Genomic DNA, 15082 nt, shown 5'->3' with positions numbered 1-15082 from the left:
CTTCTGGCCTGAGAGGCAGGGCAGGTCTTATGGGTCTTTAGGGACAAAGGGCCCTCCAGCTGCGCCCAAGCAGCATCCCTGCCCCCATCAATGAGGGCGGGATATCAGATTCTATGCAGACCTCCGGCTCGCACCTGCCCAGCCAGCACCAGCGTCCCAGCCGCTGCCCCACTATTGCCCTGATGTTGTAGGGGACGGGGAGGACACACAGCTGGATGCAAAGAACACAATACACCTGAAGACTGACAGATTTACTGGAAGTTTAGAAAAAGGTGAAATTCGAGGAGCTGAGAAAGACATGAGTGGCTAGGTTATAAAAGGACCACAACCTCTAGACCTTCCTTGGGTCCAGATCATGCAGACAGTGAACCCCACAGTCTAGATCGCAGCCACAGGGCTGCTGTGCGGGGCTACCTTTTTACTAAGAGTCAAGAATATGTATCTGTAGATACAATTTTCACTCTCAAAATCCCAACTCTCCTCCAAAATATACCTGCTAGGAATGACCTTATACTAATAACCTTTGTACCACCAATAACACTTTCTTTTTGGGAAAGTCAACTTATCTACCATTACGGCAAGATTATATAGCTACAAGAATACTGCTAAAGATCAAGAGTTAGTGACAGTAATTACTGAAAAGTCCCTTAAAAAGCAGAACATGTTCATTGGTATCAGTGGGCATCCCTGTTTGCTGCATTTTCGTTAACTAAAATCAGGCAACAGAAGGGAAACCCTTTGCTGAGAGTCGAGGCTGGATCCCTGGGCTGCAGCACCGTCCATCTGTATGATCAGTAGGGCTTCTCAGGTTTGCTCACCTCAGACCACAGATCCGCAGGGGAGAAACGTAAGCCAAACACCAGTGGGACCAACTCCTCAAAAACCAGGAAAGCACAAGGTTCTACCAAATACGGACCCAGAAGATGCAACGCCAAAAAGAGTTAAGTACCTGAAAGTGACAGCTCACACCTTACCCGGCCCTCCAGCCACTGGGTCTCCAACTCAGAGGTTTCCAGGGCGACTCGTAAGCAAACGCCCCTGCTGCAAACCTCCCTTTGGGTCTGTCTCTTTGCTCCCAGACGGGCTCAGTAAATACCTTCTAGAGTTTCTTGAAGCTTCGGAAACAGCCAATGAAAATGATGGATTGCTTGGAGTCGGCTTCATCACAGGGGAGTGACTTAGCTGCCGCTCGGGGGCAAGCGAAATGAGACACAAGACACCCATACCAGGTTCCTCTGCTCCTTAAACAGGGGTCAGCCAGGCGCCAGGGCCTTCTCGTTGTACTATACAGGGTACACAGCCCTCTGATGACAATTATAAAAATGAGCTTCATACACACACACAGACAGTCATAAACACACGCAGCCTTTAATCAGCAATTGCTGTGCTGAGAATCTATCTAAGTTTACCAGTATATATATCTACCTACCCACCTACCCATCCTCTATCTAACCACCCAGCTCTCCACCATTAAGTGACCAAAGACCCATATGCAAGAATGTACATTTCAGCTTTGTTTACAATAAGAAAGAACTGCAAACAATGACACTGTTTGTCATAAGAGGGTTAGGTTAAACCAAGTATTATCCCCACTCAATGGAGCACCAGGAGGCTTTTGGTGGAAACATGATAACACAGGCAAATCCCGGACAAGATAGACAACATCCATCCACACTGCTTATGCCTGAAGAATGTGACGTGAGTTGGGAAATGAGAAAGGGAACCTTACTTTTTATTGTAGACTGCCTTGTACTATTTAAGTTTCACTTTTTGATCTTACTGTGAGCATGTGTTACTTTTATAATTTAAAACAATTCATTTTTTGTTTGTTGGTTTGGTCCCTGGTTGAGCACAGGTGACTTGGTAGTAAGTCAGGCCAATGTAGTCCCTACTCTTACCTCTGTGTTGAATGCCACCATTTGCCAAACTGTGTGGTCTATCTGAACAGACTAGGTTCTCTGGAAGGATGCAGATGAGGGAGAGAGACTGCTTCTTTGTGAAGACCTTTGGGGGAGGGGACTCAACCTCTGGTGGTCTCACTTCAATGCAGGACTTTTCTCCCATGGAGGGGATGGCTCTAGGATCAACTGGAATAAAGATCCAAAGTCCAATCCTGGGTCTCAAGCACAGGGAGCTCCCACCAGGAGTTGAATTTTTATTAACAGTTTATGCCACCTAGAATTTATTTCAGTCTATGTACATACAAGGGCTTCCTCAGTGGTTCAGCGGTAAAGAATCCACCTGCCATGCAGAAGCTGTGGGTTTGATCCCTGGGTCAGGAAGATCCCCTGGAAGAGGGCATGGCAACCCACTCCAGTATTCTTGCCTGGAGAATCCCATGGACAGAGGAGCCTGGCGGGCTTCAGTCCATAGGGTCACAGAGTCGGACGTGACTGAAGTGACTTAGCACACGCATGTGCATACAAATAGGGTGGCTTACCCAGAAGTACTATCCCTACAGTTCTGGACACTGGACATCAGAGACAAGGTGGTCCCCTCTGAGAGTTACAAGTAGGATTCTGTTCTATGCCTCTCTCCCAGCTCCTGGGGATCTGCTGGCCATCACTGGCATATAAGCATCACCCTGATCACTGCTTGCATTTTCAGGGCCTTCCCCTCTATGTGGGTCCAAATGTCCCTTCTTTAAAAGGATACCAGTCCTACTGGGTCGGCCCACCTACTCCAGCATGACCACATCTTAACTCAATGACTAACATCTGCAACTACTCTATTCCCAAACAGAGTCATAGTCGAAGGTCTCAGGGGTTTCAGGACTTCACATCTGAATTGGGGAGGGAGGTGTCATATAGTTCATAATAACATGCAATAAAGGATAAGACCCTAATTCAGCTCTTCTTCCAAAGAGCTGATAACCGTTGGAGCACAGTGAATTAAATCATGATGGCTTGTTCATGATATTCCAACACTCAGAGTTGTTGGCTCTTTTTCTCGGTGCCTGCTCTAGAGCACAGAAGTCTCTGCTTAAAACCAGAACCACGTAGTTTTCGACAGCAGCTTTATAAGGTCAAAAACACTCTTCTGAAGGGGGAACCTCTCACTCTCAGAGGTGAAATCCAGTTGGCTTCTTCTGGGTTCCCATAAAATTCAACCTTTCAGCAGCCTGGAACCCAGCGACAGCCCCTCGCCACCCAAGACCCCAGGCCCTGAGGCTGTGCTTGCTCCAGTTGTGTCACCTCGGGGGTCTGTGTGAGTCTCCCTGGGGAAGGGACCCTGCCTATTCTGGAATCTTTGGGTAGGAGTTTGGATTTCAAGTTTGTGAATCTGATGTGTGCTCCTGGTTGCATATCGGGTTGATGCAGTGACCAAGACAATATAAAACTAAATTAAAACAAGCACCCCACCTATAAAAGTAAGTGGACTGGTATCCAGGACAAACAGAAAACAGAAGCACACAGCTGGGAGTTCTGCAGACATCCTCAGGGTCCCTGAGAGCTGGCCTGCTGGGCAGCAGGTCCCCACGATGTCACTAGGGCCTCTGCCACAGCAGGAGAGCATCTGTTCTGGTCTCTGTGACAGTCCACCTGCTGTGACAACTTCAGGTTTATAGAAGGTGCTTGTCTTTATTAGGGGAATTCCAAATTACTCCAGAGAAGATGGATACAGAGAATAAGAGATGAAGACCCTTCAGGGGGTTGAGGTCACAGACCCAGCTGCTCCTAAAAGAACAGGAACAGGCAGCTCCTTTGTCTCTCGGGTGAGACAGAACAGCCTCACCTGAGATCCAGAGAAAGCCACGCTCATCAGAGCCCCAAGAACCCCCCAGCAGGGTGAGATGGATTTGGAGACTTCCACTGCTTCTGACCAAAACCACCCTAAAAATAACCAAAAGTCATCGCAGCACGGTACCAATGGAAACTGACACCAAACAGGCCTTGTTTACACCCTGCAGATTTTTCTATCAAAATGGTTTTTCTTATTCATCCCTGAAATCTACCGTTTCCTCGTCCTCCAGTCCCTGCTGCTTCGCTGGCTGCTGCCTTTTCCGCAGTGGGAATGTCCCATGTCCAACCGCTGGTGACTCTGGGCCCTGAGCAGTATCCAGCACGTGTCTCTCCCAGCAGTTCCGGGGCTCCTGAGGGCAGGGCTGTGGCAGTGCCCAGGTGTGAGGAAGCCTCCCAAATCACCCTGGGGAGGGGGTCCATGAGATGGAAGAAGCAGTGGAGGCTGGATTTCCTGGTTGGACCCGTGCCAGATGAGGGCAGGCAGCAGGCAGCTTCCAGGGGTGCCATTTGGGGACGCATTCTCAAGGCCCTATTGGTCACTGTCACTAGGATGCTCCCTCCTGGTCATCTTCCCACACTGGAGACCACATGGGGGAGGTTTGAGGGGGGTTGGGCTGCAGACCTGCAGGAGATGGGCAGCCTAAGCCTGGGGCCCGAGTCAGGATGTGACCACTGGACCCTGCTCTCCACGCCTACATTCATTCAGTGGTCCCGCCAGCACCACACATGGAACGTTTCTTACATCAAATGGACCAGAATCTCCTCCTCCACCTCTGCTCTGTGGGTGCTGCAAGGTCTCACATTGCTCCATGCCTAGAAAGAGCCTTGGAACAGCCAGAGCCACGCGAGGGCAGCCGTGGGGTCTGACGACCCAAGAGACGGTGTGTTCAACCACAGGCACAGGGCAGGCGGGACCAGCTGGCTCTTTCTGTGTCCCCACCACAGTCCTGGCCCTACAGTCCCTGCAGCCAGCAGCTGCCCACCTGCACAGGGAGATCACCCAGGTGGGGGACCAGGTCTCAAAGACACCATGTACTGCCCCAGAGGCCCCCAGGTCACGCTCACAGACAGAACACCAGCAACGACCTGGTGTGGAGTCAGGGCTGAGAAATTACGAAACTCACCCTGCCCCGACTGAACAGGAAAGGGAAAGGGAAGTCGCTCAGTTGTGTCCGACTCTTTGCGACCCCGTGGACTGTAGCCTACCAGGCTCCTTCGTCCATGGGATTCTCCAGGCAAGAATACTGGAGTGGTTTGCCATTTCCTTCTCCAGGGGATCTTCCCGACCCAGGGATCGAACCCAGGTCTCCCACATTGGAGGCAGACGCTTTAACCTCTGAGCCACCAGGGAAGTCCATAACTTCCTGAACAGAGACTGAACAGAGGCCCTTGCAAACATGCAGCAACACGCAGCTGGAGCCACATTAATACCACAGACTTGGGCTAGAAACCTGGCTTCCGGGGAAGAATCAAAATGTGACAGAGGCTACATCACATCACTCGGGGAAGCATCACCCACAGGACAGCCAACTAACTGGAAACCACGCAAATATCCAGCCCCTGCCCAGGGCCTGACTGCTGCCCTCAAACACACTCCATAACAATTTTCAGCTATTAAAAGTGCTTTTTGCAGAGATCATGGAAAAGACAGAAAACACTTGTGGGATAGGAAATATAAAGTGAAAGTGGCAGCGTAGTTGCTCAGTCGTGTCTGACTCTTTGTGACCCCATCGACTGTAGCCTGCCAGGCTCCTCTGTCTGCGGAATTCTCTAGGCAAGAATACTGGGATGGATTGCCGTTCCATCCTCCAGGGGATCTTCCTGACTCAAGGATCAAATATGGGTCTCCTGCATCACAGGCAGATTCTTTACCATGGAGCCACAAGGGAAGTCTAAACAAATATAAACACATATACAATTAGATCTGCTTTGTCTAGAACCAGATAAAATACAGGGGCCAGAGTGGAGATGGTGCCGTCTGCCACTGTCACTGACCATGGTCTGCATGAAGCTAGTGGTCCTAACACTGAGGTCCAGTCACAATATCACTGCCGCCGTCCGGAGGGGATGACAGCCCCACCACAGGGCAGCTGTCACCACCTGCCCTTCCTGTGGAGCTGTCACACAGGACACTGACATCTGGACCTGTGCAGCGTTTCCTGACACAAATGAATCCCAAGAATCCAGGGTTCTAGAGACAGGGCAGTGAGATACTGCTGCTTTGACTTCCAAGCAACTCCGTGTGGGATTACAACGAGGAAGCTGTTCTGGGGCAAGGAAAAATAAACCGCGTTCATCATTAGTGTTCAGTTCTAAAATAAAATTTACCAGCGGAGGCTGTCCACTTAGAATCTTTCCCAACGAGGTCACATCTGTCTTCTTTTTTCCTAGAAATCCAGAGACTTGGCTGCACAGAAGTGACAGGAGGGGGTGTGGGCGGATGTTTACTGAACTCTCTCTCTGGAGACACTCAAAACGCCTTCACTTGGTCTCCTCCAGTGATTCTTGTAATTTTTTAAAAAACATTTTTTTACTACTCAAATTGCTTTTCCTTCATACTTGTTTAGAGAAGGAAACAAGAGTCCAAGAAAGGGATGAAACAGCTATGGCGGGAAAGAGAAGGGCAGACTCCAGGCAAGCACCAGGCTGCACAGGAAGGGGTGCCCACCAGGCCAAGGTGTGGGCAGACCGGCCAGGAGAGACGCAGAAACAAGAAGGGCCACAGCCAGCAGGGGTACATGAGTATGGAAGGCTCTGCTGAGTGTCTTTCATGATCGTGGAAAGGCACAGACCCGGTCCTGCCCCAGCAGGTGGAAGAGACTTTGCCAAAGCATGGAACCCCTTCAACCAAGACCAAAAAGTCTATTCGATACTTTTCAAACTTGTGACTGCATAAAACACTCTAAACTGCAAAAAAAGACACATTTAGAGACCACAGAATGGAACCAAAGTTCCCTCCATGAATGTCCACAGGCTTTTACAAAAGCACAGGTGTTCATGTTCCACGCATGTGGTGGCTTCTGCATGGGATGACCTGTGAGGGTGTTTAATCACATGCATTTATGACAGAGCCATCAGGGAGGGTAATCAGGCCAAAAGTTCATTTTCTGATTCTTTACCTTTTTTTCCTAAAGAAATTTCAAGTCACAGCAACAGCAAGAATTAGCAGATTCGTTTGCCAAGGGAACTCACTTCTTGATCCAGTAAAACAGGCCGCCCTTTCTGAGCCTGTCTATGTGCAGACCCCGGCAGCTGTTTGCTCTGCTCTAGCCTGGCCCCTCATTCTGTAGCAGGACCCGATCACAAACACCCACACTGGGCAAGGCACACACTTAGATTTTTGGTGAAAGTATGGGCATTTTTCCCATGAAAGACACAGATATTTTAAGTGTCCACTGTTCCAATACTTCTGACAGCTACAGATACCAAGAGATGTTCAATGCTGTCGTCAATGATCTCAAGTTGAAAGAATTAATATTTAAAAAGACATTTATAGTCCAGAGAAACACTAGTGGTTGAGATCTCGTAGGAGGTTCCTTCGGCCCTCGCAGGAGGCCTGACAGTTGGGGGTCTCCTCCAAGCCCAGAGGGTGCAGCACCAGGCCCTGCAAGGGGCAGAGAGGACCCCAGGGGTGACAGACTCACCCAAGCCAAGTTCACATCCTGCCACTGTGTCTGGCCATACTACTGCAGCTGGTGGGCTGGGATTACCCACTATGGAAACAGTCTCCCCCTTGCCGTGTAGAGAGGTGCTGTGACAATTAAATGTGCAGTAACACCCATGAAACAGATGCTAAAAAACCCGGCCTTCCCGGTGGGACTGCAGGACCTGTATGGGACTACCTGTCAATATCACTTGGTTGACTGACTGCCTGTGCTTATCTGTCTCAGATGGGAGGGAAGGGATTCTCATGCTTTCCAGCAATCCCATTACAGATGCACAAGTGACCCTCAGAGGATCTAATTCACCCTCTGCCACTCCACAGGTCCCCTCCATGGTCCACACTCATCCTGACTCAGCACACTTGCAGTTGCACATTTTCAGGAAGTGCTTCTTTGAAACAGCACTCGTCATCCTCACCCCAGGGTGAAAGACAAGGGCTGGGTCTGTGTCTAGGGCCGATGGGAAGAGCCGCACCCACACAGCCCAGAGGGGCAGGGCCGCTGGGACTCCATGGCTGCCCACGCCCTGTAATGGCAAACATAGGCGTGCACATGTGGCTGGCAGACCGTCCTGTGGGCCCTGGACCCCTTCCCCCACTCCTCTCTACCTTCCCCCACATCTGGTCCCTCCACCTGGGGGCCGGTACCATGTTCCAGGTCCTTTGGCCGCAGTGACTTGGGCTAGAAGGGGTCTTCCTTTCAAGTGGCTGCTCGAATGTGTCACTCCTTCCACCCCCTTTGTCAAGTGACCAGAAAGAGGTGTCCAATGCCCCCAGCACCCCACTCCTTCCAGACAGCTTCCTCTTTCCCTCTTGACCTCATTCTTCCAGTGAATGGAGTGCCGTTAGGTGAGTCCCCCACATCCAGTGCACTGCAACCATTTTTAAACCACTTCAGAGCTCCAGACTGGATGCTGATCCCTGTTTCCTCTGACTCGGCAGGGAGAGAGGGAACAGCAGGTTTCTCTTGCCCTCAGGTAGGTGACAAAGGAGGGTCCCTACTCCCCTCATAGCCTGACACTGAGCTGATGAGGGTGACTTGAGACTGCTAGGCACACCAGTGATACCAACAAAACACATGCTTCAGGAGATCAAAAGTCAGGACATACTGTGGCAAAGAGACATCCGTTTGAGCCAGTTAGACAAGGAAGAACACCAAGTCTCTACAAGTAGGGCTAAATGTGGTGCATCCTTCCTGGCTGCCGGGCCCAGAGTGGGGTGATATCTCGGGAACAGAAACAGAGGCACTGATGCAAAGTTCTCGTGGGGGAACTAGCTCCGATCCCAAGAAAAACAGCAGGCAAAGCCCCTGGGTGTCCTGATTCTGCTTACAGAGTTGGACAGTCCATGGGGTGGAGGCCTGTCTCCTTGCCAGCCACCGGGAGAGCCAGAGAATATTTTCATGGTCTTATTTTAGGATGGGTAATGTTGTAAACAACCTCCATGCCCAATCCACAGACAGCTTGTCTAGACCCTGATGTGAAGCAGAAGGTCACCAGGGAGACAGACGTCTCTGACAGACTGCAGGCATGTGATGAGGGCTGCAGCCCAGCCAGCACAGCCGCGGATGGGGACACTGACCTGGCCTCTGAGTGCTGACGTGGGGTGGGGGGGGCTCACGAGGCGTGAGGTCAGCAGGCAGCAGAGCTTGGGCGAGCCCCGGGAGAAACGTGTTTCTCCCTCCTGAGTGCAGAGCCCACGTGGCCTGGGGATAAGTCTGCAGAGGAAGAGGATGTGTGGTATATGATGCCTGAGGACAAGGCAGAAGAGAGTGGTTCCCGCGGAAAAGGCAAAGACGTTTCTGAATACGCTTGCTGCAAAGAAAGAACACCGAGGGCCCAGGGACACCTAGTGTAGTGGCTAAAATCAGAGGCGCCAGATCCTGGGGTCAAGTCCTGCCCAGCTCCACTACATACATGGGGCCCCCCCAGCTCCCCACCCACAGTGGGCCCTCCCAGCTCCCCACCACACGACCCCCCAGCTCCCCTATCCACACTGGGGCCCCCCACCCCCACCCTTCACAGCTTGGCCTCAGTTTCACAGATGCAGTACACAGCTGCCATTTGTACCTAATTCTTAGGTTTGTTCTGAGGAGTAAAAGTATTTATTGTACATAAATATATAAACCACTGAGAACAGGACTTGGTACAGAGACCTTACTCAGTGAACATTAGGTATTGCTGTCATCTTTGCTGTTATCATTATTACTGTTGCTATTGTTATTATTATTATTATACCACACATTATTATTACACCACTCTACCCATGAGTAGAGTATCATGGGGCTTCCCAGGTGGCTCAGTGGTAAACAAGCCACCTGCCAATGCAGGGGGCACAAGAGATCTAGGTTCGATCCCTGGGTCAGGAAGAACCCCTAGAGGAGGAAGTGGCAACCTGCTCCAGTACTCTTGACTGGAAAATCCCATGGACAAAGGTGCCTAGTGGGCTGTACTCCATGGACTCACAAAGAGGTGGACATGACTGAGCACACACACACTTCACTCCCCATGGTAGAGCATCACTGGTCTCCCTCCCCAGCCTGCCAGCCACCCTGGCCTAGGCCCTGCCAACCGGGAGGGACAGAGCTGCCGCCCCATCCCTCTGACAAGGTGATGACTGGTGATTTGACCTTGACTTACTGAAGCTCAGCCTGCGTCCTCCCTTGGGGATGATGTCTATAAAATAGGCACCTCCCAGTCTTACTTAACGGCAGAAACTGCTGGTTTAAAAGGTGGCTGTCACCTTCTGGGTCAAGTTGAAATCCCTCCGCTCTGAGCAGATCCTACTCAAAGTCAGGAATGTTACAAACTCTTCAACTACCCTCCAGCCCAGGTACCTGGAAGAACCCAGGTTTAATGCCTCATTTATCCAGACGAAGACGACAGTGGTGATGTTTTTTTCAGAAAATGAAATTCATCTTTCCACACCAAATGATGAGTATTATTTCTTTTATCATTTTTATGGGACTCTTTGTATAACCTGTAAATATCTAAAATGTCCTAAGTGTTGTTTCTAAAAACCTCCCAGACCTAAGCAGCATTTTGGCTAACAGATTAAAAAAGCCTTGCCAGGTGACAAGTGTGGGAGCAACAGGAGAAGAACGAAGAGTGAAGATCCCAGTTTCCCTCCCTTCCTCCCTAAGCCACGAGCCAGCTCGTGCGTCCTTACCCCACCCACGAGCGGCCTGGTGCTCCAACCAAGGCTGGGCTCACCTGCTTCGCGGCAGCCGGGCCAGGAGGTAAGGAGCCGGGTGGGAGCGCAGGGGGGCTCCCAGGGCCGCAGAGCTCGGGAAAGGGGTTGGGGATGGCTGGCAGCGACGAGGTCCTCAAGTGTGGGTCTTCCTCCTGCAGGCGCCTGCGGGGAGAGATGACGGCCATCAGAAGCTGCTGCGCTTGGGACCCTGCAGCCCACATCAGGGGGTTTGCCCAGAAACCCGTGGGAGGGACACAGAAGGGTGTCTGGACACCTGAACCCACGCCACACCCTGCACAGCTTGCCACCATCCGCAGGTGGGAGTCACCGCCGAGTGGATGACAAGACGTGGCATCAGTGTGCAGTGGGGTGTCACACAGCCCCCACGGGAAGGGGCTTCTGACACAGGCTCCATCCAGGTGACCCGTGGGGACACCCTGCTGAGTGACATGAGCCCGGTGCAAAGGACTGACCCTGCAGGCCCCCACTGCAATGAACCACCTGAAACAGCTCGCTCAGAAAGGGGGTGGAGGGTGGTGGCTGGGGACGGGGGGCGGGGAGTCAGTCTCTACTGGGGACAGGGTTTCAGATTTGCAAGATGAAAAAGTTCAGCACATAGATGGAATAGATGAAAACCCTTCCTATAATCCAGAGAAGGCAATGGCACCCCACTGCAGTACTCTTGCCTGGGAAATCCCATGGATGGAGGAGCCTGGTAGGCTACAGTCCATGGGGTCGCTAAGAGTCGGACACGACTGGGCAACTTCACTTTCACTTTTCCCTTTCATGCACTGGAGAAGGAAATGGCAACCCACTCCAGTGTTCTTGCCTGGAGAATCCCAGGGACAGCGGAGCCTAGTGGGCTGCCGTCTATGGGGTCGCACAGAGTCGGACACGACTGAAGCGACTTAGCAGCACTTAGCAGCTTTCTACAATCACTGGGCCACGTGCCAGGTAGCTTACGCTAACTGTTAAGAGACCCCACTCCTCTGTAGCAGCCACATGGTGGCAGAGCATCCACAGAGCAAGAGTGGAGGAGGGGCGTGCAGCCAAGGTCACCTTCAGGACCTCCCAGCCCCCAATTTCTGAAAACCAGTGACTCACCAGAGAATGTTTGACTTTGTTTTGAATAACCGCACAAGAGGCTGGCTTTCTGATATCCTAGTTGTTCACAAAGCTTCTCTCTTGATGAGGTTGTTTAAGCATTTTTAAAAGTTTTGTTTTTTAGGGTGGTGAAATGACTCCATACAATACTCTAAAACTGGACCCATGTCATCATACATTTGTCCACAAAGCATAGAATCCACATTGCCATGAGCTGGCCCTGGTGGAAGCAGGGGCTCTGGGTGATGGATGGTGTTGAGGGTTATTGGTACAGCAAAGGCATTGCCTGGTGTGGATGCATGCTGGAAAGCTGAGTGTATGCTGGAAGGGAAGATGGGGAATATGTGGGAAGTCTCTGCATCTGCCTCTCAACACTTGCTAGCAATCCAAAACTACCCTTAAAAATAAAATCATCTGCTACAATGAAGATGATAATACCTTCCTATATATCTATATGGACTAAAGAAATGCTAAAAATTTTAAATTGATAGAACAGCATATATTCACATGAGACTGACTTGTTATTTGCAACAGGAAAAGAAGAACTCAGCTAGGAAATAAACATATGCAAGCAAAAAAAAAAAATCTTTATTAGGAAAATGATGCTAACTGAAAGAGGTCAAACCCAGAACGCCACATATTTTACAATTCTATTTGTAAAAAATATCCAGAACAGATCAATCCACAGCATGGAAGGCAGATGGATGGCTGCCAAGGGCTGTGGGGAGGGCAGGCGTGGGCCCTGCTCAGTGGGCTAGAGGGTCTTGGAGGGAGATGCTTGGGAATTAGATGGGGGTGGGGGTGCTGCACAGTCTTGGGGGTGCCCTAACTGCCACCGAACATGTACTATGTGGTGATTCAGTCTATGCTACGTGCATTTTACCTTAATAAATTATTTTTTTTTTTAAGTCCCGTGTTTCCTTTATAGTAGTTCACAAGCATCACTCAAAGCAAAAAACTAAGGGATATTAGACGTAACTGAAAAGAATTCCATTCAAGAGGCCTGTGGCCATGGGATCCATCCCTCTATGATTAGCTGTATTAGTGGAGCTGAGATGCAGGGCGCGAGGTAAGGGAAGGGAGGAAGGGTGGGGCCTTGCCTGTCCACCTGGCCAGGTGAGAACACGCCCCCGGCCCTTCCCCTCACTACAGTCCCTCCTCCCGCACTGTCTCCAGCTTCTGCTCAGCACCTGTCTCCCTCTGAGCTCTCTCCAGCAGTGTGACAGTCTCATCACCCCCACCTCACAACTGTGTCCCCAACCTCTCCCCTCCCTGGCAGAGACAGAGCTGAGGTGCCCCCGACACTCTGCCCCCACCCCCTCCAAATCCAGGAGCTGGCAGACTTTTCCTCAAGCCCTCACATGGGTCTGTGTCCAGGGTCCCCACCCACCAGGTGTGCGCCAAGTCACTGCCCCTGGTGCCTCAGTTTCCTTACCTGGGAATGAGAAGCCACCACACCACCCCCTTGGTAAGGCTGCAGTGATCGTTCCATTAGCTACTTATACACAGGAGGGGTGTAGCACACACAAGAGGTGCTCAGTGAACACAGGAAGTCCTCAGCAGACCCATTTACAAAATGAGGCTTTGGGCATCCTATATTGGTCATCTTATTTTTAAAAATGCACCTGACGGTTAGAAACAATAGGACTGAAAGGAAGAGAAATACCACTTGAGAAAAGGTTGGCCTGGAGCCAGTGTCCACTCTCTAGCAGGGGGCATGCCTCCTACCCTGAGCCCATCTGTCCCATGGGACTCAGAACCCACAACCCCCGGGCAGAGGGACAAGCATGGCCAGGATCCCAGGCAAGGGTCCTGGGCAGCTAGCTGGCAGGAAACCAGGCCTTCCTGTACCGCGTTTGCCCTCTGCCTGGTCCAGCCTAAGGCACCATCACCACGGCTGCTGTTCCTTCCTCCTGGGCCTCCCCAAGGCCGTCACATGTCCAGACCCAGAGAAGCTCAGAGGAGAAAAGAATGTCTCCCCCCAGACTGAGCTCACCAGGAGCTCAAAACACAGGAGTGCTGGTGGAGGGAGCAAAGCGGTCCATACTCTGGAAGGATGGGTGTGACAAAGGGCAGGACCCCAGGCCACCCAGGCTGCTGTACCTCGCCTGCAGACAGCTCTGTATTTACTCTGTTCCCCTTCTTGAGACAGACTTAGCCGCCCTGAGCAAAAGAATCATTTGGCTGCAGAAGACTTAGATGTTGGGCTGGAAAGAAGGCTCACAGAAGTTTCTGGAAGCAGAGGGAAAGCTCCCTCCCCAAAAGGAAAGGAGACCCAGAAGATGCTCCAGTCAACAGATGCCTACGACACAGCACCCTGCACGCCTTCCCCTAGAAGCCCAGAGAGGCAGAGGTGTCACCCTCTTACCTACCCCCACCTGAAAACCCACCAGAGCCAGAAGGGGCCTGGGTGGGGGTCACAGAGAGCTTGTTTGCTGGATTTCACAGAAGTCTCTGCCTGGAAGGTCTTCCATCACCTCCACTTCACAACCACTGGCCCTGATGTTTCCCCCTTACCAGGCAGAAACAGAGCTGAGGTGCCCCTGACACCGTCCCCCACCCCCTCCAAATCCAGGAGCTGGCAGATCTCTTCTACCTCCTCCACCACTCCTGGTTAGGACAGCACCACTCCGGGTTGATCCCTGAAACAGCTTCCGAATCCCTCACCCATGAACCGAGGCTTCCGCAATGACCTGCAAAAGCCAACTCCAGCCTCACTCGCCTTTTCCCACCTCTGCCCTGGGAGTAGCTCCTGCAGGCTCTGGATCTCACCCCACCTGTCGGGATCTCTTTTCTAATCCACCCCTGGAGCTCTGACAGACGCTCAAACCCGCGTGTAGTCCATGTGTACAACTAGCTGAGTTTAGAGATAAGAACTTGCCGTGACCCGTCACCATGGTCTGGCCACCATCTCCAGACATTCACGCCGACCCTCTTCACTTATTTATTATTATCATCTTGTGTGCATGTAATACAAACATGTCACACAAGACCTGAACCCCTTGGCTGCTAACTCAGGTCACTCTGCACAGCATGTCTGCAGGCCTTGTCCACCAGGTCAGACTGCCCCTCTGGACCCTCCCACCAGCACCTCCCATTTCCACCCCAGCCTCTAGCAACCCTCTCCACTACCTGCGTCCTCGCTCCTGACACTTTCAGGTTTCTCGTGGAAGTGCAATCACATAGTAATGGTCCTTCTTTGTGGGTTCTATTTACTGAGAACACTGTCCATGTTTCCAGTGATGGATGAGCAGACAGAGAAAACATGGTATACACATGCGATGGAATATTACTCAGTCACAAAAAAGGAGAGGCCTGGCCACTTTAGACACCAGGGATCATCTCTCTTGCTCAGGAAGTCTCTACCTCCATCCCTTAGTTT

The 15082-nt window shown here is 51.4% G+C and overlaps 1 protein-coding gene across 29 annotated transcripts in view; it reads right to left on the bottom strand.

Moving 5' to 3' along the window:
- The window catches only part of GRB10 (growth factor receptor bound protein 10), a 218313-nt gene that overhangs the window by 51183 nt on the left and 152048 nt on the right, over positions 1-15082 (bottom strand). For all 29 annotated transcript variants that reach the window (XM_081534568.1, XM_081534573.1, XM_081534560.1 and 26 more), the window contains one exon: positions 10617-10758. In XM_081534568.1, coding sequence (XP_081390694.1) covers positions 10617-10758 — 142 coding nt within the window. The remainder of the gene's footprint in view (positions 1-10616; positions 10759-15082) is intronic.

This window comes from Giraffa tippelskirchi, chromosome 10, assembly GCF_054371585.1.
Source record: "Giraffa tippelskirchi isolate mGirTip1 chromosome 10, T2T-mGirTip1v1.2.pri, whole genome shotgun sequence".
Classification (NCBI taxonomy): Eukaryota; Metazoa; Chordata; class Mammalia; order Artiodactyla; family Giraffidae; genus Giraffa; species Giraffa tippelskirchi.
The sequence above is the reverse complement of the archived record's forward strand: the minus strand, read 5'-3'. Positions and strand labels throughout refer to the sequence as shown.